Here is a 27,413-nt window from a genome sequence, read left to right as displayed (position 1 = left end):
CTGTGTCCCGGCTCTTAAAAATAATAAAAATAAAAAAGCCCTGCACTCACCAGCTGCTGCCAGGCAGGGAGGTAATCCCTGTTGCCCCCTACTGCCCCACGCTGCATGGGGGGAAGCCCTGTCGGCTGCTGCAGCAGCCGGTGAGTACAAGGCTTTTTTTTTTTAAGAACTGAGAGCTGGGGCCAAGCGAGGCAGCCATGTGGCGGGCTGGGAGAGTGGGAGGGGGTTGGGGGCACTCAGGGGAGCTGGGGGAGCAGGCAGGGAATAGGGTACTTGGCACTGCATTGCTTACAGTTGCATCAGTGGCAAAATGCACGTCAGTGCTGAGAAAATGGCAGCTGCACGCTTTTGAACTAAAATACATAGACCTTTTTTTTAGTTCAAAAGTGCACCACACCATTTTCTGTGCGCTGACATTCATTTTGCCACTTATACAACTAAACGTGGCACAGTGCAGTTCGCATCAGCTCATATGCAGTTGCATCAAGTCTGCTCCGAAGCAATGGCTCTCTGGCACATCATGGGACAAAAAGGCATGCGTATAAATGCCCTCTTATCCTTGGTGTGTGTTCTACCTTGGATTATTTCTGCTCATTTATTTAATGACACTCTAGTGTTAAATGCACAAACAGACCCAGGAACAGAGACCAAAACCTAACTTCCCCATCCAGCTGAGTACTTTAATCATTAAGTTACTATGGGCTCCTTGCTCTCCTTAAATCTTGTATTCTTGTCTTTTCAATGGCCCAGCTTTAGTGGGAGGGACAAAGGGCATCCTTACTCAGGCTATTCTATATCTTAGAATGTTGGCATGTGAGATATTCTCTTAGTGTAGTGCAAAAGGTGACAGGCAAAGCCTTTGAAAGAATTAGTCATTTCCCATTCAATGAAGGATTTGGACTGTATGAAATACATTTATAAGACACACCAAAAATAATAGTAAAAATAAATAGTGAATAGCTGTGTCCTTTTTAGAGTGTCACCTATTTGAGAGAGGAGTCCAGTGGGGGAAAAAATGGTATACAACAGTGGTTTTTCAGCCTGTGGTACGCAGGCCCCTGGGGGGTCCACAGACTGCGTCCATGAAAGATAACTATGATCAATAAAAAGTATGTGAATACCCACGCTTACTGTTCAAAGGGGTCTGCACTTCCATTTGAAATTTCCAAAGAGGTCTGTACCTGCATTAAAATTTTTTTAGGGGTCTACAAATGAAAAAAGGTTGAAAACCACTGGTATACAATCATATAATTATCATTAGGCTACATGTTTATCTTTAACTAACTATAACTATCATTAGTTCAAGAAGTAAAATTAATTCTGGCATTTCCTAGTTTTTGATTTTTTAACCATGAAACATTTTAATGTTTTGTGTGCATGTGTATCCTTGTAAACATACAACTGCTATAAAACATCTTAAATTTACTTACTTCATCAAGGCGCCTTTCAGTTCCTAATGCTAACAGGTTGTTGTACTCTCTCTCAAGGATTTGTCGTGCCTATGGATACCAAATTAAATAATTAAAGTTATTTAAAATGAGCAAATATACAAGCTACACAAAAACTGCAAATGTCATGAATTGACTTGCCTGTGTGTTTTGTGTTGGAATCTGTAATAACAAAGCTAAACTACTGTAATCAAAATTTTCATCCAGGGCAATAAGTGACCCATGTACGCCACTTTCTAAGATATTATTGGCATATTCTCGTAAGCCGATAGCCTGTATCCAGCGTATGACTCGATCATTGCTCCATACCAACACATCTACAAACACACATAATATAGTATCAATTTAACATTAACTTACATGAGTATACAGATGCATGTATATACATATTAGTTGTTTTATGTTTCTTTTCATACCAGGGATATTAAGACTATTAAAAAAGGCTTGATGGCTATAACACCAATTTAGAGTCCAGAAAGTTGATGACCTAGGATTACACTCTCACTTACTATATAAAACGGCAGCCTCAGAAAGCAAAGTAGAGTCAGAAAAGGGCGTTGCAGTTTCCCGGAGGGGAATTCAGTCCCCTGAGGTTCAGCGTTACAGGTCAATACCTCCGGTTTTCTAACAAGCCAGAGGCCAAAAAAAGCCTTCCCTGGTGTTGACATTTTTAGTAACCCGAAAAATCTCACTTTTAAAATTTATTTAATTAAGGACCATGTTAACTGAACTGTAAAGCTATGCACAAGTAATGATGTCATTATGGCTGACTCAGTTCTAAAAATAAAATTCTTACACTAGGAAAAAAAGAAAGTTATGTGTATCCTATAAGAGCATAGTAATGCTTTATACCTATAGTCAAATAGGAATTTATCTAATTAGAAGAACTCTAGTGATATAGAGCCAACTCGATTTTTCCCTACATCACCCAAGCCAGAGCTCCTGGCACAAAAACATTCCAAGGTTTGGAATGGGGAGTCACTGAAACAGTGTACCAGCCCAATATCACTGGAACAATTTTTGGGGGAACATACCTAACCAGCACACATAAGAGCAGCCCAAGAGTGCTACAACAAATGATAGGATCATATCTAGTATAGGATCAGCACCAGAACTGTATTTTGCATACATTCTGTATACTTACCCCCAGCAAATACTGGACATAGCAGAGAATTTGCTCTTAAGTCCTCTGCTCATATGCAAGTCCTGTGCGTGTGCTTAAATGCTTTACTGAACTGATACCCATAAGAAGTCAATAGTCTGAAGCCTCACAAAGAAAAATATCCTAATATTCATTTTCAGAAATTACCAGTGCTATTACCTTTGATTTCATGCTGACTCAATTCTCTTCTCTTTTCCAGTTCTTTTCTGTCATAATTCAGCCTCTTTAAACACATGATTCCATACTGCAAGCTTGTTCTGTCATATGAGAGAAACATTTAACAGTAACATAGAGCATTCATACTGAAAATAATTCTGCAGATATGAATATTACATAGAAATCTTTGCTACATGTAAGATTGGATAATTCAGTGTGCCCAAATCAGAAGTGTAAGGAGAGACCAAAACCAACCTCCCACCAAAACAAACAAAAGAAACAACAAAACCCAACTCCACAAGCTTAAATATGAAATGGGCAGAAACAAAAGTGGATGAGCTGAAAAAATTACCTAGCATAAAATCATTTATTTAATAGGCCAGCTAACTGGATGAACTATGTTTAAGTGCTTTGTTGAATTGGAATCAAGGAAGAAAAAAGTATTTATTGGCAAATCAGGCAGTAAGTAGAAAAGAATCCTGCCTTACAAGACAACATCAACCCTACTAATGTATATTAAATGCTGACTGTTTTTACTAGCTACAGTTACAGTGCTATGGCCACCTTTGCTGCTAAACGAGTCTATTGCCCACATGCTTATGCTGTTAACAGCTTTTCGCTGCTAGCTATAGTACCTTAAGTATTTCCTTTATTATAATGCCTTAGCTCCTGCCTTATTTAATATGTTGGTGATACTTCTTACACTGTATTGAAAATAATTTCCCATATATCCACCCATTTTCAGTGTTTTTTATACAAACGTACCGATGAAAGCTATCCACCATTTTTAAATGTACACGGAGATCTTTCTTCGTCAAATGATCTAACATCCTTGCATCTACCAGGCACTCCATAAAGTAACTTCGGTATTGAGGTAAACCCAGACTGGGGAGCCATTCATTACCAATCCATTCATGATTCATATCACCATAGGCCAGGGTCTACAGAAAAAACAGATTTCATTTTTTTAATTTACTTGGGTCAATATCATGAAATAAATTTATGCCATTTCAGTAGAAATTCATTTCCTAGGACAATAGTTCCCAACCTTGGGGTTGCAACCCCATTTGGGGTTGCAATGATAAAAAAGGGGGTCATGGAGCCCAAGGAGGGTAGATGTGGGGTGCCTACTGTGGGCTCTGGGCTCCCTTCCCTGCTGCCCTTTCCTGGGGCCTCTGCAGCACAGTGGGGCAGGGAGGCTTAGTGCCATAGCCAGCTGCCCCATGCTTGCTGTGCTACCACGGTGAGGCACCCCTTGCCTACTTGGCAGCAGCAGGGAACAACTCTGCACTGCTGCCACTGCACATCAGGCTTGGTGCTGTTGCTGGGAGCCCCATTTCTGTTCTCTTGTGATGTGTCATACCCATTGGGTCACAGAGGCCACCAAGGGGTGGGCAGCCCCAAGCTGGGCAGCCCGCATACATTCTCTCCCGTGGGCTCCACTCCAGCCAAGCCGACCATGGGGGGTGGAGGGTATCTGGACTCTATGATCTGCTCCAGCTGCAGCAACCGCTGCCTCCTGTGGCTGGTAGCTGGGGCTCAGGTGCTGCTAGGGGGGTGGGCAGAAGGTTGTGAGTGAGGGACACTCGCAGGGCTGGAAGGATGGGGGGCTGTGGGTAGGAAGTGAGGGACACATGAGGTGGTGGGGGGCTGTGGGCTGGGAGTGAGGGGCCCTGGAAGGGCCACAGGGTTGTAGGTAGGCAGCAAGGAGCACTGGCAGGGCTGGGGAGCTGTGGGTGGGGAGTGAGGGGCACTTGAGGGTTGTAGGTGTGGGGCTACAGGTTGGGAATGAGGGGCCATGAGGAGTAAGTGGGCTTATGCTGAGGAAAAGGTTGGAGAAGTACTGGACTAAGATGTTCAAACTGCTTTCTAACAATATTTCCATTTGGGTTATAAATATGAAATCAAAGCACTTTTGGATAGTTAATACTAAATGCAAATATTGTTACCTCTATATCTTGTTTAACAGCCCTTCAAAAGAAACTCTTAGTTACAATATGAAATTGTGCATTTGAAATATATAATAAGAAAATCAAACATTATATTCTGGGTGGAATTTTTAAAAGCACTCTAAATTAGGACTTGCTTGCACTACTAACTTAAGACAAACTACATCTTAAATGATTGGTTATAAAATTTAATTGTAGGATAAAATTCCAGTCCCAATGAAGTCAACAGAAATTTTGTCACTGGTTTGTTGGGGCTAGAACGTCACTGAGAGATTTCAATATTCCTATTCCTACATGCTCTTAACTTTACACATGTGCAGTCCATAGAAGACAATGGTTAATTTTAACTGATTGCCAACTATGCTTGTTTCTACTTCAAGCACCAGCATGAGCAAATGTACAGCACTAATAATACTTCCAGTTGAGATCCACTCAAAATAAAGTGCATCTTTTTGATTAGTCAATAGGTGAATCGTTTAATATAATTTCTTCTGAAAACTTCTTAGAAGCTCTATAGATCATAATCAGTGTGACGCAAATAGACACTGCAATGTTATTTTTATGGTTCATTTGAAGTATATATTTAATGTGAGAAAATAATTCTGTTACCACTAGCATTCTGTGAAATCCCACTGAAGAAAATATAAAAGTTACATGTTTTTCCCCTTCAACTATGGTTTCTCAGGCTACACTACACTGCACAATGGTGTGTAGTGTCAAGATACCCACACTAGCCCTACACCACAAGCTAGTCTGGGTCCTGGAAGCAGTATAGTTACACAGCTCAGAGCTCCATTTGCGCTACTTCTTTCTGATGGGAAGACATACCATACTACTGCTTTTTATGCTAATCATACCCCTCATATTTTACTATTTGCTCTCCTTGTCTATTTGTTACATTTACCTGTTGTACTTTCTTCTCTTATGCTTAGAGGTTCATAAACTCTATGGAGCAGAAATTGTCCTTCTGTTATGTGTATATAGAGTGAAGAAAATGAGGCCTTGCTCCTGCCTATTCGCTCACATTATACGTAAATAATAAGTATATAGATTGCCTGGAGTGTCTGTAATGAGAAAGACTGGACCTCCAGGAGCCTATATAAGAACCCACAATTTGGGCAAAAAAAAATAATTCCTGTACTTTTTCTTTAATAGCAATATTACTATTACAAGGTAAGAGAAGAGTATGGATACAAATAAACTAAAGACCTTAGATCAGTGGTTCTCAGACTTTTTAGACTTGAGGCACTCCTCATTAGACTTGAGGTACCCTCATGAAACTTAGCACACTCCTTGGAGAAAGCTTGCTCTTAGTTTTGACTTGTTTTTTGACTACAGATAAATAATATTGTAATTCTCCCATTGCAAAGAACTCAGACCATACCAGGTCAGAGTGGTTTGTTTTTTGGTACTATGGATTTGTACTTGAAAACGCTTGAGTTTATTTTGTGAATCGTGTTTACACATTTAACAGAGCTAACACTCCATGGCATCTCACGGTATCCTTGAAAGGAACTCAAGGCACCCCAGGGTGTCATGACATCTTGGTTGAGAATCATTGCCTTGGATGTTAAAGGATATTTTTGGTTTTGATACTGAAATATTTTAACCATTTTGTATAATTCCTATCATTGAGAAACAGAACTGCACTGGAAAATACAAGCAGCCAAAAAAAGAGCACAAAAGCACAAACATGTCTACCTGACACTGCTTAATAAGATACCAGTAATGGATAATACTTATAATTTGTCTTGTAAATAACATATGACTTAGCTGTTTTACACTTAACTATGTTAAAATTATGCATTACAAATCTGAATCTTGACACAAAGCTGCAAAAATCATTTACTCAAGTGCTTATATCATCTATGTGCTTGGCAGGCAGTGAGAGCTACATCACTGCAATTTTTGCATGACAACGCCAATGCCTAGATAAGACAACAGGGGTTTTAATTCTTGAAAGAAACATCAATAATTAATCTATTTATGATGTTAATTTCAAATTAGTATAATGATATCAACATCAGTATGATTTTACATTTTCATTTAGTTGGTGGTCCAACTGCAAGCTGTGATTCCAATTTTAGATTCCACTCAGTGAAAAATAAGCAAACACCAACATTTGTTTCTAAATTTGCATAAAATAAACACACTAATATAAATATTAATAACCCCTAGGAACACTGCGTTTTCCTTATTATTACACATCACTGTATGGCGTATGTGTCTGGCCAGGCCCCTGCCCCTGCTCTGGCTAGAGAGCTGAGGAATGGAACCAGCCCTGCTCTCTGGAGCACAGAGGACAGTCAGTTCTGCTTAGGGCTGCAAAGCATCCTGGGATGCTGGGGGACTCTAATTTTACTTAAATGAGGAAGGGGTCTGGGACAGAAGTTGCATAAACCAGTTTGACCCAAATCATACTACTTTCAGCCAGGGTTATCTTAAATCAGTTTTGGTGATTTTGTAATGGGTTTATGGAAATTGAATGTATGTTCTGTTACAGGTTTAAACCTATTTCTGATCACTTAAACTGATTTATGTGTAACTTCTGTCCCTAGCCAAAGAGAAGGATGTGCCAAACCTGGTCCCTGTCTGCTGACAGGGGTATAATAAAATTGTAAATTTCATAAATCAAATTTAAAGTTAGTTTTGTATGGTTGATTTCCCCAAATTAGATGCTTATGGAAAGAAAAAGGTAGTCAAAGGATAGCGCAAGAATGATGTGTGTCAGTCAGTGACTTACTATAATATAAATATAGAGAACTGCTCTTCTCTCCACCCTTTGTACTGATATAGTTTGGGAGGTGCCTCTTGCTAGTGTCAGAGTCATAAAGAAAATGCTTTCACCCGTTCTGCCTATTTTGGAGTATATAGACTAGTCACTTCAGGTAATAAGGTATTTGGAAACATTGCCATTAGTCAGCTTGTGTTGAGCTTTCCTTTACCATCCTCACCATAAGTGTCAGCAAATCATATTTTGTGCATACAGCAGATGTGTATGCAAAATGTGTATGTACAAAATAAAATACTTGAAGCCTCTTGTCTGGAATTTATCATATCAATGTATATTTTGGAAAAAGTTTGTGATAGAGAACCTATTTCTTTTTCAGATGACAAACTTAACCAGAAAAGATTTTCTTTGAATTAAAAAAGGTAAAATGGATTCATTATAATTACATGAATACAGTGAAATCACACTATTAGACTTTCACACAATAACTGATAAGATATTAGGTTTTCTATTATTGTGTCAATTAAATTATTGCAAATCTCTCAACTTCAAAGTACTGCATGCAAAAGTTTCATACCTGAGCCCAACTGCCTTCTTCAGATTCTTTCTGTGTTATCATCAGGCAGCCATTAGTAAAGCAGGTAAAAATATAATACAGCATGAGTCAAGAAGCAAAGGAGATGACAACACACATGTTAATATTCCTAGTACAAAATATAGTACTGTATAGAATAATTTGTACACATTTTACAAAGAAAAATGCTTGTAATAGATCTGTACTAACATAAATGGCAAACTAGTGGGGTAAACTACCAGAAGTGGCATTATTAAAACTGAATGAAGCATTTCTTAATGCTGGCAAATCCAGCAAAACATTCAAAAAAGAAAAAAATCTAAATAGTTTTGTGAAATTTTAAAAGTCAATTCAGTATCAGAAACCTATGAGAAACCCTGCCTGGCCGGGATAGGGCAGTCCAACTTCACTTGGGCACTACTTGATTGTCTGGGAAGGCAGCATACCCTAGTTAAACACACTAGTGGAAAGTGACCACAAAATGCTCAACACTTTTTTGTGGTCCTCAGTATAGCAGCCTTCCCTCTTTTTCCCTGACCCTGGCCCACGGATTCAGACCTGTGTTTTATTTCTGACTTCTGGTTTCTGACTCAAAAACTGCTCTCAGCCATGGTCTGGGCTGCCTATGCCCTAGTCACATTATACACACTCTTTTGATGGCTTTCATAGTGTAAATGTAGCTATCACATGAAATATCTTGTTTTCTCTAAAAACAGTATAGCTGACTGTTTAGTCTCTAGCAAAATTTCACAAGAGTAAAGAAGTTGTGCTTGCAGCTATAATGGTTGAAATGTTGCCCTGCTTCAAATGTGCATCCTTGTAAATCTTGTTTTTTTGACATACACACACTCAAAGGTAATACAATTTCACTCAGTACTGTTAAAAGACATAGATTTCATAGACTTTTGGGCTGGAAGGGACCCAGGAGGATCATCGAGTCCAGCTCCCCAGCATAGGATCCCAGCAAGATAAGCATCCACATGTGTTTTGAAGGCATTCAAAGTGGGCGTTTGAACCACCTCTGGTGGCAGGCTGTTCCAAACCTTCGGGGGCTCGGACAGTGAAGAAGTTCTTTCTTATGTCCAGCCTGAACCGGGCACAGTGGACTTTGTGACTGTTCGATCTGGTCATCCCTTGGGGCACTCTAGTTCCTCCAGATCCTGGTGGTCACCCCTGATGAACTCAAGAGTTTTATGGCTCTCAGCCTCTCATCATAAGGTCTGTTTTCCTGACCTCTGATCATGCATGGGGCTCTCCTCTGCACCCTCTCAAGCTTCTCCACATCCTTTTTGAATCACGGAGCCCAAAACTGGACCCAGTACTCCAGCTGTGGCCTCACAAAGGCTCAGTACAGCAGGAGAATGACATCCCGGGATCTACTTAAGAAGCATCTATGGATACAAGCCAGTGTTTTGCTCGCTTTACTAGCCGCAGCATCACATCATAAATCAGAATTTTACAATTTCTTCACTAGCTATATAAGGTTGGTGGTCATGGCAGTGTTATGCTGATGTTTATCTTTAGAAACAAAAATGATACTGAAAGGCAGCTTAATTTAAAAAATGCATGAGGAACTCATCAAGAACTTTCAAGTTGAGACTTAAAACTTACAGCAAGAATCTCTGCTGCCGTAACATAATAGATTTAGCACCTCCTTTATCATTTATGCATTGGCCTACTTGTAAATTATTCTAAGCTGAGAATAGGAGTTACATGTTCTTTTTTAGGTTTATACCACTGTTTATGGTTTATACTATTGTTCTGATATAGAATAATACATTCTTGAAAGCAAAGATAAATCTTTGTGATTTTGGAAAATGAAAAAATCTGTGTTAATGACTAGAAGCAATATATCAACACGCATTTTTAGTTTTTACTGACATCAGCAGTGAGGCATTTAAAAAAAAAGGCATAGTAGATTTAGTGGCCACTTCTAGATTGACATTATTTTAATCATTTTATAAAACTTTACTTAAGGAGCTACCAGCATGGAGTTTTAATGGAAAATATAACACCTGAAAGTACTAAAAACGCATGTTAAGACTCATTTTCACATTGACAGTTTCCTTACATTAAATACTCTTCTCTATGTTCAGTAAGACCTGACATACTTGCATATATTTTAGAAAACTAAATTATAGCTGAGCTGTTGGTGAATATAGTTAAGTGTTAAGTCTTCATATTTATAGTATGTATGGTATTTTATTTTTCTGGAATTGATGCCATGACTTTATATTCAGTTTCAATACTATCTTTCTAACTGCATAATTGAGAAAGTTACAGATAAAAAATCACATCAAATCAGATATACTTTAACGCTTCTCTTGGCATTGAATTAACTGTTATTGCTTAAATAAAATCAGAAACAACTAACCGTTTTGGCAGGAGCTGCAAGATTTTCCATTTCTTCATGGGTCACCCAAACATTGCCTGAGGGCTATTAACAAGGCCCACAGGGAAGCAGGTAGAATCCACATTAGGTAAGCAGTGTTAAGGAAGAAAGGCAGCACCACTGTAAGTTAACAGCGTATAGCATCACAATCAGCACAACCATGTTCTTGCCTCAGTTAAGCTGCAACTAGAGAGAACTTTAGACAACTTGTTTGATATATTTCCATACTATGTAAGAAACTTGTTTTATATATTTCCTGTGAACAGATTATTGTTTATTTGTATCAGTAGATGAAATGCAGTGGAAAGACTGTGAATGACATTAAATAGGAAAGAATATGTTAAAGTGTGTATCTCACACATAAATAGCAGCTATAACCTCTATGCAATAACTTGAGTCCTGGGGTGGAGTCTAGTTCAATTAAGAATCTTCAGTCTAAAACTTCTGAAGAGACAATATCAATTGCCATTATAATATCAAGTGAGATGTATTTTCCCTATAGTATTATAAGCCAATGTCTTAAAGAATCTATTTTTACATATTTCTGTTTTTAATAAGAGACTATGACCAGTCATAATGTAGCCAGCCAGGAAAGTAAAAAGATGAGAGCTGGTAGAGTACATGGGTGAGATGAAAAGCACTTTCTGTTTCTTGAAGAAGACAAAGACTTCTAACAGAGGCTAGTTCTAAGGCAGTGCAGCTTTACGTTACCAAACACACAGGGATAAATACAAAAAGCAAATTTCTTCCAGTATTTCTAGCATTAATATTTGGCTTCTCATTTGGTAAGCATCGATTCTTTTTTGTTCTTTAAAATGAAGACTAATTAAAAAGAGTACTTCAGTTAACTCTTTCAAAATCTCAAGTTTATAGTGCTGCATTCATCTGAAGCTTCTTTCTGTGTTAGTTGGTCATATGATGGCAGTAATATATACTCTCTATTTCCCAGGAGCATTTACTAACAATCAGGCTATAGCACAGACTAAGGGTACACTCCACTACCTCCTGTTGAAATAGGGCCACTGGGGATTCTAATATACAAAAGTTTCTGGTAAGAACAAATACAAGCAAGAGGGAACATGTATCTGCAACCTAGTGGTTATGGCAGTCCCATGGGAAGCAAGTTTTCAGTTCCAGTTTTTGGTGTTTTCTGTTTTTTTCCCCCCTCTATATCACTTTTAAAGGCATTTCAGCAATGGAAATAACCAACTGTAGACATTCAGAACAAACTTGACTTTCAGTGAGGCATGGGGCAGAATCCTGTTTCAGTTTATGTACTTAAACATCAATTATACAATCATGTAACTATAGTTTTTGGCACTTAAGAACAATTTCACAGTCTATTTCGCCCTCTAGAAAGACAGAATCACCCTGTATGTGTACCTCCTGGAAGCAAAATGGAAAAGGAAGACGGCTTCATTTTTTAGCCCAATAGCCCAGTGGTAAGGGCACTTCCCCAAGAAGTTGGAGGCCCAGGTTCTAAGCTCTCCTCAACCACATGGTGTTTCAGGCTGCATCTTCTGCTTCCCAGCAAAGTCCTTTGACCACCAAAACACAAGTTAAGCATTATCCAAACCCCTTTTCACCTGAAGCTCCTTTTGGCTCCCTCACAGAGAGGATGATATGTGGGGTCAGGAGGGAAAATAAAAAACACTCAGATGATATGTAATTCAATTCTATGGATGGCACCCTGGAAGCGAGTGGGCTTTGGCTTCTAGCCTGGATTCTCCCTCCCAGTGGGGCAAAAACTTCCCCTAATACTGTCCATCCATTCTGTTTATTCACTATTAAATACAGTGAAACAGTATAAATGGAAATATGATTTAACTTGTAGACTTCTAATACCTAGATCATAAAAGAAAACCAGACACCTAAGTTAAGTATCTTCAAGGATCTTGAATTAAATGCCAAGGGTGTGGACAGACACAAGTTATATTGGTTTTAAATTATACCAGTTTACACAGGTAAGGCTAAACTGCTAGAACTGTTTCATCCATCTGTTCCTAAGCAAACTTGTTCTGTTCAGTTTTTAAGTTACAGCAGTTTAGTTAAGTTTGTACAAGAGCAGGCAGATGAAACAGGTATTCTGATTCAGCTAACAAGACAATTCCCCCCCAGCCTCACTGTCTTTTAAGTTAATATATCTTTCTGTATAGGCTGGTCTATCAGTCTCAATGGTAACGGTACTTTGGGCAAGACTCAAATCGGTTCTCTAGATGCAGAAATGGGATTTTGGTGGAGTTTTAAATGCCTACATTCCAAAGAGTGATTCAGAATGGGCCTCTGTCAGCAGCCACCATTTTGGACTGCAGTTTCCTATGTATGTATGCTAAAGCTTCTGAGCATACAATTCAGATACATGGCTCAGGTTCTCCAGGACTCATGACTTCTGCCTAAATTCTATTGTTATTCAGACTGTTTCTGAGAGACACCTATATTCTTCCAAGATGGCAGAAAAATAGGTAAACAAAGATCATGACAAATCGACCAAATTCAAGTTAGCCAGCAGCGGCGCTGTCCACCTTTTGTCCAATACAGTAGTCTCCTGGTCAGAACACTTCATTAGTACACCAGTACACCAAGTACATTAGACCTGAGTTCAAAGAAGCCACCACTTCCTCCCACTCCCTTGCTCTCAAGTGTATTTTTTTCCTCCCAAGAGCATTTACTACCAATAAGGCTATACAATAGGTTATGGTACTTTCCACTACCTCCAGTTGAAACTGTGCCATTTGGCAACCTAGAATACAAAAAACAATACAAACAAGAGGGGACATGTTATCTAGCTCAGTGGTTATGGCATTCCTGTGGGTGGATACTTCTCAGTTACTGCTTCCAGGATTATTTCTGTTTTTCAATTGACAGTTGTGTAATGGAAACCATGAATGAAACAGGGGTAGAGTTACAAAGGTTTCACTCCACTTACTTATACTGCTTTAGGAGCTGATAGACATAGCAGGTATATTGGAACATTAGTTACCAGTGTAAGCTAATACTGGTGTAACTGTTACATTTGTCTGAGCTCTTAGTGGTAGCTAAAGTAGTCATTCTGCTTTTGGGAGTAAGGTATTCATAAATTTCAGAGCAGCAGAATCAGTGGACACTCAAAATGACAAACATATTTTGTTTGCATACCTGAATCTATAAAATAATTTAAATATTAGATTATAAAAAACTACCATGACAGACAGCTTACAGCTAACCTGATTATGCTCATCAATCATCATTAAGCTAGGTGGAGTTGTAGATATCATATCAAAGTGGGCTGTGCTTGGATGAGTTTTAGTGCTGCCAGTAATCTCGATCCTTGTACCTTACAAGACAGTGACTTGTGGTAGTAACTTTACAGTTTGTTCACAATTTTACTGACTATCAAAGATGAAACTGATCTAGTCAAATGTGTGCCTTCGATAGTCTCCTTAATACGTGATTTAATAGTTTCACAGTTGGTAGGGTCGGAAAGGACCCGAGCAGACCATCAAGTCTGATCCCTGCCATGGGCAGGAAAGAGTACTGGGGTCAAATGACTCTGGCAAGGTGTCTATCTAGCCTCCTTTTGAAGACCCCCAGGGTAGGGGCAAGCACCATTTCCCTTGAAACTTGGTTCCAAACCCTGACTGCCCTGACTGTGAAGTAGTGCCTCCTGAGATCTAGCCTGAATCTACTCTCCATCAACTTATTCCTTGTTACTCCCAGTAGTGCTCGGGGGAACAGGGACTCTCCCATTGCCAGCTGATCTCCCTTGGACAGTTTATAGACGGCCACCATATCCCCTCTCAGCCTTCTCTTGTGGAGGCTGAACAGGTTCAGGTCCCTTAGCCTTTCCTCGTAGAGCCTGCCCTGCTGCCCCCTGATCATACGGGTGGCCCACCTCTGGACCCTCTCAATGCTGTCCACATCCCTCCTGAACTGCGGCACCCAGAACTGGATGCAGTACTCCAACTGCGGCCTGACCAATGTCATATAGGGGGGAGGATCACCTGCTCATGATGCATCTGTGGATGCATGACAAGGTGTGGTTAGCCTTCCTGTGTCCCCACATTGGCAGCCCATGTTCATCTTGGAGTCTATGATGACTCCAAGATCCTTTTCTGCCTATGTGCTGATGAAAAGGGAGTCCTCCAGCCTATAGGTCTGCTGCTGTTTCTTTCTCCCTAGGTACAGTACTTTGCACTTGTCAGTATTGATGCTTTAGGGATTCTAGATAGCAGAGTTTGATACCTTGGCCTCCAAATGCTATACCATTCAACTCATCCTCAAAAATAAATAATTGTTTTGGTTTTTTTAAAATTCATGTTAGACTTCTATCCTATCACTGAGGGATATCTCTGTGGATAACTAATAGATGAATTGTTGTCCTACTATGACCACCAATAAATATTTTTTATTATGTTTAGGATTGCTCCTTAATATTTTAATTAAATGCATACCAAAATAACTCATTTGGAAATTAGTATAAACTAATAAATAATTATTTCCTATAGTGCAATCTCTTCAATAAATGTTCATGTACAGTAAATTAAACTGCACTTTTACCAATTGCGTTAACGCTTTTCCCCTGACAAGATATATGTGAGAACACTTTATGTGAGAAGCCTGTTCTTGTGGTATTTACTTTAACCAGAAGCAACAAAATAGCCTATACTCTGGAAATTTCAGATCTCCCTTTACAGATTCTAGAGGTTTGCATACTATGCTTGAGCAAGCATTTATCTATTTGCATGTAGATCCAACCCAAACCTAAATGTACGATCTGGGGAAAAGGAATATGCTGATATCTGTATCTTACCCATTCTCCAGCTTTTCTCAGCTTTCTAATAATTTTTTCTTTGAGCCTATAGCCCTAAAGCCTTTCTTCCTCATCTGTTCTTCACAATTTCTATTTGTTCAAGCCCTACTTTTCTTGTGCTGCCCAGCATCCTCTCTGTTCTCACTCTCACATATTTCAAAGCCTTAACCATCACACCCTCATGGCTTTCCCAACATGCAACCCCCCATCTTTATTTCTCTTCCCGTAATACTGGTTCTATTATTCTCTCCTACTCCCTCCATCACAATTTTTCTTCCAATAACACACGTCTCACTCTCCCAAATGCACTTTCTCTATTCCTCTCTTCTTTACCTTTCCTCTTTCTCAAACTTGTTTCCCCATTACTTTAATTTTTTCTCCTCCACATCTGCTTCCTTCCACTCTCCTTTCCAATATACACAGAAGAAGGCATACTCTCCACCTTCTTTCCTGTTTTCATACTTTTCATCTCACTAAACCCCTACCTGCTTGCCTTAGATAAAAGAAAAGCATGATGTCATTGCTGACAGCAGATCAGATCTAGGATGGGGAATAATTGACTAGGGTGGAAAAAGGGAAGATCAAGAATCAAGTGAGGGAAAATATTTGGTTTGTCTGTGAACAGAATATGATGTGGAGAAAAAAGAAGATAAAAGTACTTGAAAAGTATGCTGACGTATCTAAACAAATTGTTTGATCATTGAGGTAATTTTGAGGTTCATCAGAAGTACAACGTGGAAAAAAATACTTATTACAGGAAAACTGTTAGTGATTAACAATAAAAAAAATACTTCCAAACTCTTTAGGATAATTTATGCAATACTACTAGACTTTCACTACAGTTTTTCAATAAAATATCAGCTGAGAAACAGAAAGTAGTTGAACATGACTCACTGTTCTAGAAGTTGGAGGTGCTGATGGGCTTGTAAGTGATACCATTTCCTGAATTGCGAGTCGGAGTTTTAAGCGATGGAGAGGGTTGCTGATTCCAATTTCTCTCTGAATCTCAGTATCAGACAAAGCAGACATAATAGCGCCACTCTTTACATTTGCACGGCAAGCAGCAACATACCAGGCAGGCATTCCCAGCCACAGCTGTTGAGAAAAAGTCAGCAGTCTAAAGCAATGGAACCATCTCTGAAATTCCATATTGTAGCTATACAAATACCTGATGAACCAAGTGAATAATTAAAGTACTGTGCATAAATAATTGTTCCTGAAAGGCTCTTTTTATCTTTATGAAATGGCTTCAGAAAATGTATCCTGCCACTATTGGAGCATTCTCAGTATTACCAGGCCCTAAAGAGATAGTTCTAATTGTTTTCAGACAGCACAGTTTCTGTCTCCAAACTTCCTCCTGTTCCTTTCACAAGCCTCTGATGAGCAGAGATTGACACAACTCAGAAGTAAACGGCAAACTGTTCAGCAGCTTCATCCAGCAAAAAAGACCAATGTAAGGGGAAACTGTCAAAGCAATTTTCAGTAGTGTAGGAATGCTGTAGGTGTGATGGGTCAAAAATTATACAAGAGGCAGGAATTGCTGAGGGTGATACGTTCTATTGGACCAACTATGTAGTTGTGATAAACTTAGACAAGCTTTCAAGTGCAAGACATCTTTGCAGGCTAATGAAAACTGAAAGGCTAGTGGTCTGACCTTTTTCTCCACCTGACTGCCATATGTTTTGTATTTTAATGCTGTTTCATAACAAAAAAACATTTTGTGAAGTCGTTCTAAACCAATTTCCCAGTGGTAGTTCTCTTTGCTTCTGGTTCCCTCCCTTAACACAATCAGAATGGCAGGAACACAAGAGATCAGTGTGGAAGCCTATGTCTACATGTCAAAAGGCATACTGTGTACTGAGACACTTTATGGTAGTCTGCAGGTACTATCTCTTGTACCAGAAGCTACATTAGCTGTGTTAGTGGGATACTGTATATAGGCTAATTGACTTTGCTTCTCAGAAGAGTTCAGTGGCTCCTGGGGAGCACCATTTGGGAGCTAGCCCATACGGAGCCTTGATGTTGTGTCTCAAAAGGTGTTGCACTGCACCCCAGAGGGGACTGAGTTACCAAACCTAGTCCCCTACACTCATAGGTAACCATTAGGTCTATGCGAAGCTTCGGTCACTGATTCGATTCAGAGAAGATTCGACCCAATTTGGAACACTTCTGTAGGATGGCTCCATCTGCCCCACTATCTCAGTGCTCATGAGCCACACCAGGTATGTAGAAAAAGCATATAAAGCTGTGTCTATGGCTGAATCACCAATTCTCTGAATCAGAATCGAATCTTCAGATTTGGTTTTGGCCGAATTGAACCAGGACAATGATCCAAATCAGCAAATCAAATCACTGTCCCCCACATTGGGCCAAATCTGAATTGAATACATCCTGTTTCGCATAGCCCCAGTAACCATGACATCCCTTTTTTAAGTTTATCAAGCTCTATCTTGAAAACAGGGTTCTCACCCCCATTACTGCTGGTGGAAGACTCTAGGGCTAAGTGCAGACATTTGGGGAGGTTAGGGGGACGTTAGACTGAGTTTAAAATGGCCACCCAAGCTAAGGTAAGTCAGGATGGGGGGATGCTAGCAGGGAAAGGTTGTAGAGGTCGTGGGGGGCAAGCAGACTGGGCAGAATCAGGGAACTGTGGGAATAATGGGGGCAAGTTGGATCCATGGGAGTGATTGGTGGGGATTGGGAGGGGGCAGGCAAGATCTGCAGAAAGGACATTCTGGGGAGTCTAGCAGGATCAGGGGGGCTTGCAGGGTCCATGGGGAAGGAAACTGTGGGGGAGAGCAGAGGCTATTTTTAGCCCCCCACCCCACACTAGTAAACCTACACCCCCATCCCTCCCACCCCTCTGCCCACTGATACTTGCTTCCTTGGCTCTGGCAGGTTTGAATACTGATAAATCTGGTGGCATCCAGAGCAGCTTGTGGGACAGGGATCAGGGATTTTGGTGGCTGCAGAGGGGGGTGCTTGGCTGTTCTGTAGGGGGGGGTGGCAAGGGGTCTGGGGGGGCTAAAAACAGCCTGATGCCAGGGGGACAGGTAGGGTAAGCACTGCCCCAGGGCTGGGGTGTTTGGCTGGGATTTCCCAGCTCTGAGGCTGTATAAAAGTTCCACAGACTGATGTAAACTAGACTGAGTGAGTCTGATGCTGCATCAATCTAGGTCTATCTTAGACCAGTTCCACCATTTTAGACCAGTGTATGTATGCGGAACTTCTGTACAGGTATGGGTTTAGATTATTTTTCTGGTCATTGACACTGGGTCTAGAAGTGTAAGGTCCACACCTGGGCAAACAAAGGTATATTCAGCAGCCATTTTAACTCAGTGTAACTTCCCTCTAACTTCCCCACTTAGCTTAGAATTATACTCTTCTGATGGTTAGATGAAAAATCTGAAAAGGGCTTGATTTGCAGTATGTAGGGGCTCAGATCCTCCTAGAAAGCTGAACACTTTATGATGTTATGAGTTGGGCATAAAACTTATGCAAGCAGAATCACTAGTCAGTTTTAAAAAGTTAAATGAGCTATATTTTTATATAAGGAAACTTATATTTTAAACAAATTAAATGGGGTAGCTTTGGTATGATGCTTTAGATCATTTTTATTAACACTTTAAACACAATACAATGCATTTTTGAGGGAGGGATAAAAGAAGGGGTGAAGGAGTTTTAGACTCATTTTTGCTGCCTGCCCATAAGTTTACAGACTGCTGGCAATCTTGGAGGGTGGCAACATGCAACCCCTCCCCCCTTATAATTGGTCCTTTTTTCTTCAAAAATGTACATGTAATAGATGTACACAAGTATATACAATACACAATATGGATGTTTCGAACATGCAGAGTCACAAGCACTTTTTGAAACTTATACATTAGTTACTGATTGGGCATGGCTACACACTGGCTTAAATTTACTGCACAGTAAGTGGGAATAGGCTGGCATCTACATGTGCAGATTTAAAGCACATTAATGCTATGTGTGGACAGACTTGGGACTAAAGTTAGTCCCAAGTCAGTGCATACACACAGTGTTACTGTGCAGTAAGGTGCCTACATGTGCATTACTGTGCAGTAACTAATCAGATGTAAATTTCATATCTGCATATACAAATATAAAATTTACACTCACATCGGCATAAGCCACCATATTTACTGTGCAGTACGGGTGTGCACATGTAGACATCAGCCTGTACTGCACAGTAATTTTGGTTACTGCGCAGTAAATGAGCATCTATATATACACCCACTCAGTGGAAACAGTCTTTGTTAGTAACATCCTATTGTGTCTTAACACACGTCTCAGCCTCAGAGTCTTCTGAAATATTTGGCTGCTGCAGCAACTGAAAGCCTAAATTTTCAGAAGCATCCATTTATTCTGGGTGCCCAAGTGCGGATATCCAAGCAGGGCTGAGTATCTAAAGTTTGAACTAAATCACTGGAAGCTTCACATCTAAAAAATCAGGTTCTGTGCATCTCAAGATGAACAGTCCAAAACAGCAGGTGATTTTGAAAATTTAAACCTAAACTCTCATTAGTGGATTTGAGCATTAGAACCGTTACACTAAGTAAGTAAGCATAGGCACAGACATTCATCAAAACATGTCACTGACAAATTCACATAGTCTTTAGCCATCAGAGACAGTCAAAGGGACTTTAATTTAACAATCTGTAACAGCAGAGTGAAATATTGTACCATTAACACTGGGTATAAATCCTTGTGCTGGAAATATTTACTACAAATAAGAACTGCTTGATGAATTTTACATCCTGCTATAAATAAAGATTCTCAATGATGTACAAGGAGCTAAAAAGTGGTCTATATGAAGAAAACATTCTACAACAGCAGCCCCAGTTACCCATGGGCATCTCAGCCCACCCTTTGATATTGATAGAGTGTGCTTTTGCACTCTTTGGGGCATTGCTGTGTCTGATGCCAAGCTGGAGAGCACTGAAATCTAGCTTATGAAAGCCAGTAAAGCTACCTGGAGCTGCAAGAGATGACATAGGAAGCAAGTGACTACGGACTACTCATACTCAAGATGTCCTATCAGAATGGGGTCTACAGAACGGTAAGGTGGCAAGATTCTCCCTTTTGGAACCCTGTTTAGGTTTGGACATGTGAAATTTATATGAACCATCAAAATGCTTTCTTTAGTATTTCAAATAGCACCTGGTACTGTATCTGAATTGCTTTAAAAATCTTATGGTAGTTCCTATTTTTATCATAAAGAAATCAGTAAGTGAAAACTGAAAATGCTGCACAACTAGAAACATGAGCCCAAATCCTGCACACACTTAGGCATATAAACAGTACTTGCACAGCTAAGTTTAGTGTCATTTTGAGCATTTTATACAGGATTTAGATCCCACTCCCTCTAGGAAAACTCAGTTTATCCCTCTGAGCATCCTATTCCACCTGGGTAGCTGCATAAACTCTATGAAGTGCTAGCCACAGGAAAACTGGGCTTAGCCACTGTTTGACAGAGGAGGACCCTCATCTTTTAGCCCAATAGTTAAGTGCTTTGGACTTGCACAGGGAATAGGAGGCCCAGGCTCAAGGCTTCCTTTACTCAGAGGGGATTTGAATTTGCATGTCCCACTTCCTAGCAAAGTGCCATAACCACAAAGCCATTAGCTAGGCTTCACCAAAAACACCTTTCACGTGGCCTGTTGAAACTGGCCCACAGGGCAGGCAAGAGGGGAAGGTATGTGGGTATAGAAGAAAAGGAAGCTAAAGGAAATGTGGCTCTGTAAGATGGGCACTACCATGAAAGGGAGGGAGCCCCAGGCTCTGGCTCCATCTTAAGGTGCTTTCCAAAACATTTCACATTCTTTTTTTTAATCTTATTTTTTTCTGTGTGTGCATTCTTTGAGAAAACAAGATTTTTTTTTTTCTGTGTGTATTCTTTAAGGAATAAGATTTTTTTTTCCTTTTTGGAATTTTCAGAAGACAAACACATCATTTAATCTGGCCTGAAATGGTTCCCTAAAAATTCATACAACATTTTGGAATGGAGTGAGTCTCTGCTGGGGAACTAAATACAAATGCATATTAGATCAGTTGAAAAATTATCATTCAGGTTCTGACCAGTCCTACACCAGGCCTCTATCCAAATGAGAAAATAAGACTTTAGGGGAAGACAGAAGTTACTTTTGTTGCCTGATTGGTCCCTTGAAAGTGCTGTACAACCATTCCCTAACACAAGAGCACAGCTGCAAAGCACTTCAGTCGTGCAACAAATTAATCCTCATTGTATGTGGGTTCAAATGAAGGTGCTCCAAGGTAGATCCCTTTCATTAACTTGTATCTGCTCCAGCACCTAGGGTGCTGTAGCCCAGCCCTGCCTCTGTGGTTGTCTCAGGATGGGAATGGGGAGAAGGGAGAGGAAGAAGCTTGGGCTAGTGTTTGCCCAGCCTGTGCTAAAGTGGGGACAACTTTGGGGACTTCAATCCATATGCCTGCACTACAGAGCAGGCTGGGCAAACACCAATCCAAGCTCCCTCCTCTCTCTCTCTTCCCCCTCCCCCATCCTGAGACAGCACCAGAGCTGGGAGAAGGGTAGCAGGGCTAAAGGAAAAGTCTGCTGATACACAGGTCTCTCACTGGATCAGCTCCAAATTGTGGAGTTAATTACACAAACATGTAGCACTTTTTCCTCACAAGACTCCTACTTCAGTCATTTCACAGAACATATGATGCTGACCCACCAGATTCAATATTCTTAAATTCAATATTTATTTTATCTTCATTTTTAATTTTATCTGGCCTCAGATCTTAGTTACCACACCTCATCAAAAACCTAGCATTGCATACTCACCTGATGAAGAACACCTGAAGCCCAAGAGCATGCAAAACTATACAGCTGGTCCAATAAAAGATGTCACAAAAAGCCTGGCCCCTCACATTTTCTAAACCATCACAACTACAACATTACTCCAACCCTACTATAATTTTGTTTCCTCATTTTTCTTGCATCTATTGACAAATTTATCTCTACCATACCTGTCAGTAGGGCTGTGTGAAGCTTTGGGTCCTGATTTGATGCAAAGGAGATTCAGTGGCTGAAAAGATTTGGAGAGCTTTGGAGATTCAGTCAGTTTCCACTGGCTGCTGTAGGGAGCTACATCATGCTGTTACGTAGGAGGTGAGGGAGGGGGGGGCTGGAGGAAGGGGGAGGGGACCATGGGGGGAACCTGCCAGGCCCCATCCCCTGCCTGCTCCCTCACCCCCCTGAGTGCCCCCAGACCCCCGCCTGCTCTCCCAGCCCCTGCCATATCTGCCCTGCCTGGCCCCAGCCCCTAACCAGCTGCTGCCAGGTGTGGGGGGCATTTCCTGCTGTCCCCATGCTGTGCCCCCATGCTGTGTGGGGGGCTCTGCCATGAGCCCCCAACCTCCACCCACTCTCTCAGTCTGCCTCCCCATTGCTGCCCTATCTGGCCCCAGCTCCCAGCTCGTAAAAAAAAAAAAAAAGCCCCTGACTCAACGTAAATACTAGTCACTTCACACAAGCCTACCTGTCAGGGGAGATAGTATTGTCATACACATTTTACAGATAGGAAATTGTCAAGAGTTGACAAAATTTTCTCAGTACTCAGAAATTTTATAACACTTTATAAAGGTGTAGGCAACTGTTTCTGGCTTCAGGCTAGAATGATCTACCTTGAGTCAGAAGTGGATTGGTGGACAGGTGCTAGGACCTAGCTGCTGCCACCACTCACACAGGGGAACTGTTTGGAACCAGTGCTTGGCCCTGTGGAGGCATGGGGAAAATACCAGCAAGAAGTGCTTAGGCCTATGGTAGCACAGGGGGAGCACCAGCAGTTGAAGCCCTCCCCCACTGCCAAATGTCACTAAAGCCTCACATCTGCAGGCCATATCCAATGGTTTGATGGGTCAGTTCCATTCCACAGCCTGTATGTTGCTCTGTACCTTCAGACAACAATCTAGCAGTCTTCATTTGCAGTTGCAAGTGCTCAGAACTTCTACAAATCTGGCTACAATTGCCCTTCCCCCCACCGCCCACCTCTCTTTCCCTGTGTCACAAACTTGTCCATGAGGCATATCAGAACCCCAAGTTTCTTTCCACTGTCTGACTGCTTGTCCCAAGGAAAAGAGCAGAGTTTGACCTGGGATAACTCCTAATCTTCATAAGTCTCAGCTACACTACCTTTATACTGGATCCCACAGCTGGAGCAGGGGAATCTTTGACAGATCCAGGTGATCACTCCTTGAGTTGTGGAAGAATTCTAGGTGTTTCCCTTCATAGAAGGAATTAGTCTGGAATAGCACTGAAACCACGCTTTACCATGGGCAAACAGTAAGACAGTAAACCACAAAAGGATTTATTGTACAGGAGTAAAGAAATATACCAGAAAAACTGACTATAGTTTGAAGGCAGACCACACAAATACAATTTTTCACCCTTTTTTTCTGATTATAACACTGTCTTCCAGCGTGTCCTGACAATGTTTACAGACTTTAGCAATCCATACAATGCTAGGAATGACATAAACAAATACAGCTTATTATCAGCTTTTAACCAAGACCAAACACGAAGTCAATCAACTCAAACTTGGGACAGATGTTTCTGCGGGAGACACTCTAACCCCAAAATGATTCCTGTTTTTGGGGTGGGTTTATGATACTTCACTCCCCACTCTAACCTATATGAAGCTAAGTGATTTTTTTTTGGCAAATCTTTCACTAAAAATAGAAGTGATACAAATTCCTTTTGTACACAATATATTTACTGTGCAACAGATTAATTAGCTGCACAGTAAACATCTCAGCATCTACATGGGCATTCCTATTAGGCTGGAGAAAACTAATTTACTTTGCAGCAGAATAGTACTGGTAAATACTTAAAACATAGTATTTACCAGTAATATCCTGCTGTGGAGCAAAAACCTGCAGCGGTGCATGTGTACACACTGATCCAGCTGACTGGGGCATGAGGGTGCTTCAGTGCAGAGGCTGCCTACTGGCTAGTCCCACACTGAAGCAACCTCGTGCCCCAGCCAGCCCCTCTGCAGGATGTTGAGCCAAGGGGGAAGAAGCCCTGGGCTGGCAGGCTGATGCGTGCCCCATAGTGATAAGCTCCAGAGTTTATTGCTGTACATTAATAGGTACATGCAGACATGCCCCTTCTGTCTCATTCAGACCAAATACATAAATCTGGGTCTCCCAGGAGCCTGCCCTTGTCACTGCCATTCTTATATGGATCTCTCTCAATATTCATCTAACACTTACCTCCAGCCAGGCAACCACTGTAGGTCCATCCCACTGTGCAAAAGGCAACCCCTTTCTCCGAGCTTCCTCCAACAGTTCATGCCTAAAAGGGTATCACAAACTGTTCAGTACACAGCAGAAGCTGGGAACAACACAGATGCAACACAGATGCTAAAGCAACAACAAAGAATGTAATTTTGTTCATGAATAATTACTTTGATAGCACTGTTTAAAGGTATAAGCCTGAGAAAGAAATACCAGCTCCTTCTAAAGTATGACTGCATTTTTTCTAGGCCAAACTATTTTTTGTCTTTTTCTTCCACGGTTTGTTTCTTGATGTCCTTTTACAACGCTTGACATCTTGACATGCAAAGGAATGAATAACTGAGTAACACAGCTATTTATTATGCAATGTGAACATGTTGATAGTAAACAGTTGAGGTCATATATAAGCCAGGTCCTATGACCCCAAACATTGGAGTCCAGTGGGAAACACAGCTGGTTCCTTAGAGTCACAGGAAGGGATGGGAACAGGAGCACTGTGGGATGCGAGAGGACTGAGCAACCCCTATCATGCTAGATACCAGGTGCAAATGCTAGATGAAGTGCTTCACAGTGAAATGCTGGGTGTGGGGGGGTATTTTTCCTGGGGTCATTTTTGAAGGGGGACAAACATTTCCGAGGCAACTCATCAGGCATGTATGTTTGCATCCTCACTTTTTGCAGCACTTGGAGTCCTTATGTCTATCCAGACCCTTGATAGCATCCATTGCATTACCATCATGCAATAATTTATCTATATATGTCAATTATAAAATTCGTCAGATAGATCCAGATTCCGTAACTACATGTGCTAGATGTCAATAAGGGCAGAACACATCTGCCTCTGCCCAGAATTTGGCTTTAGATGCTTTAAAACAGAGTAACATTGTATTTAATATAACAGTGTTGAACACTGGTTATGTACATTTAAGTCTATTGAATTACCAGGAAAACGTTAACCTTACACTTTACTAGTGATAAATAACTTAAATCAAACACCTGACAAAGGCCTTTAGTTCTGAGGCAAGGAACTAGGGAAAATATTTCAGTGACACACAATTTATTAAGCTGTCCCTCAGAAATCTGCTTCCTATTAAACAAAATATTTTTTGTCAACCTCTCACTGAGAAGAGCACAGAAAATATGCCCTCTGCAACAAGCACGAGTGAAAACAAATTAAACAAGACCCACGCTAATGTAACATTAAAATTTGCTTGTAACACTTCCTAAGGAAGGCAATGTAGAGTTATAACATCAATTTTACTTATTGTCCTTTATTATTACAGCCTACTTGCTTCAGATTTCCCCTGACAATACTCTTTTATTGTACTGTAAATTGTGAAACAACAGCACAATGGAGCAGATTAAAGATGATGGAATAATCCTGTTTTTAAGAAATAAACTTGGGTCCTGTATTTTGAAGGGGCAGACTCTGCGAGTGTCAGAACTGGATGCTATTGGAAGATATGTCTTAAAAGACAATTTTGCAGTTATTTAGTCATCCAAACTATTTAGACACCCAAAGTTAGGCTGTACAGGTCTAATCATCTGCTTCCATACAAAAGTAAATATACATTATGACAAAAAGTAAATATATATTTTGACAAAAAGAGTGTCAGTTTTTAAAAATCTGGCCCTACAGCTGTTCTAGGATTCTTTGTTGCTACTGTGACTGAGTATAATGCTTCTAATGCATGACAATACTCTTCTATTAAAGTTATCAAATCCTGTGAATTCTTGTTCTCTGATCCTAGTGTAGTCTGTGGCTCCTGTTACTGGATTCACATGCATCCTTCCGAAGCTGGTTTGTTTTCATCTTGGTTTGTTTCTACTCTGGCTCCCTGGTCTGTTTCTGACATCTTTGGCATTCAGCCCCTAGCTGTGACTGTCTTGACCCTTGCCTCTGAACTCAGGTTCTGTTCCTTATCTGACCTTAATCAAGCCTAGCCACCCTATGGCCCAGCCATAATAGTGACTATCTAGGAGGCTGTTTCCTACTTGAATGGGAAATAAGGAGCCATTTGAACCAGTAAGGTAAGGACTTTTTACTTTGTTATCCAGAGGAGCTCTTTGCCACTGCACTCTGCATTGAAGTAGAGTCAGAGCATCTCATGTGCAATGCTAGAACATCTACCTTGAACCCTTATAAACATTGACAATGCATTGGTGGACATATGGCCCCCCCACCAATTTCTGCGCCAATGGCAGGGTGCAGGCACAGGGCTGCAGCCTGGCTACAGTCAGCAGTGGTGGCGGTGGTGGCGGCAGAGGCATGGAGTTGTGCTCCCCCAGTCTCAACGCTTACACATCATTTATGCTTATAAGCCTCTGAGACTGGAAACTCTTGGAAATAATGCTAAGTGGTCTCCCTGAGCCACATCCTTGTGGGTCTCACAACACATTTTAGCTCCCATAAGTTCCACAAAGAAACTAGCCCTAGTTTGGTGGGGGTCACTGAGGCAGATAGTTTTCTTGCCTTGCTCTTAATCAGAATGCTGGAACACTGGGATGGGACTCAGCCAATATGCAACTTATCAGCACTAACAAAGGTCATCATAGGGATCTGGCAAAGTCCCATGTAAATGGTTTTAGTCCTGAGTCAGAGGCTGAACCCAGCGATCTTTCCAGGAAGAGTCTTAGTTTCTCCTCTTGGTATCTGAAGGTCCTACGTTTGAAGGAACAATATACTTAGTATGAGATTGGGATGTGCGCCTCTGCCAAACAAGAGAGACGCCTTGCTTATCAACCTGGTACACTCACAAAGTTGAAATCTTGGAGTACTCTGGGAAACCCATAGAAAATATATAAAAGCACTGGTGTTGCTACCTCTGTACGTAAAATCTCATTCTCATAGTTTCATAGTTTCTAGGGTCGGAAGGGACCTGAGCAGATCATCTAGTCCGACCCCCTGCCATGGCAGGAAAGAATAC

The 27,413-nt window shown here is 40.8% G+C and overlaps 1 protein-coding gene across 8 annotated transcripts in view; it reads right to left on the bottom strand.

Annotated features, from left to right (window-relative positions):
* The window catches only part of PPFIA2 (PTPRF interacting protein alpha 2), a 581,389-nt gene that overhangs the window by 10,743 nt on the left and 543,233 nt on the right, over window positions 1–27,413 (bottom strand). For all 8 annotated transcript variants that reach the window (XM_019543139.1, XM_019543142.1, XM_019543143.1 and 5 more), the window contains 8 exons: window positions 24,463–24,544; window positions 16,096–16,296; window positions 10,395–10,457; window positions 8,024–8,053; window positions 3,532–3,707; window positions 2,770–2,867; window positions 1,590–1,765; window positions 1,431–1,499 (listed from right to left, as the gene is read on the bottom strand). In XM_019543139.1, coding sequence (XP_019398684.1) covers window positions 1,431–1,499; window positions 1,590–1,765; window positions 2,770–2,867; window positions 3,532–3,707; window positions 8,024–8,053; window positions 10,395–10,457; window positions 16,096–16,296; window positions 24,463–24,544 — 895 coding nt within the window. The remainder of the gene's footprint in view (window positions 1–1,430; window positions 1,500–1,589; window positions 1,766–2,769; window positions 2,868–3,531; window positions 3,708–8,023; window positions 8,054–10,394; window positions 10,458–16,095; window positions 16,297–24,462; window positions 24,545–27,413) is intronic.

Source organism: Crocodylus porosus, unplaced genomic scaffold, assembly GCF_001723895.1.
Source record: "Crocodylus porosus isolate Cpor-Errol unplaced genomic scaffold, CroPor_comp1, whole genome shotgun sequence".
NCBI lineage: Eukaryota > Metazoa > Chordata > Crocodylia > Crocodylidae > Crocodylus > Crocodylus porosus.
The sequence above is the reverse complement of the archived record's forward strand: the minus strand, read 5'-3'. Positions and strand labels throughout refer to the sequence as shown.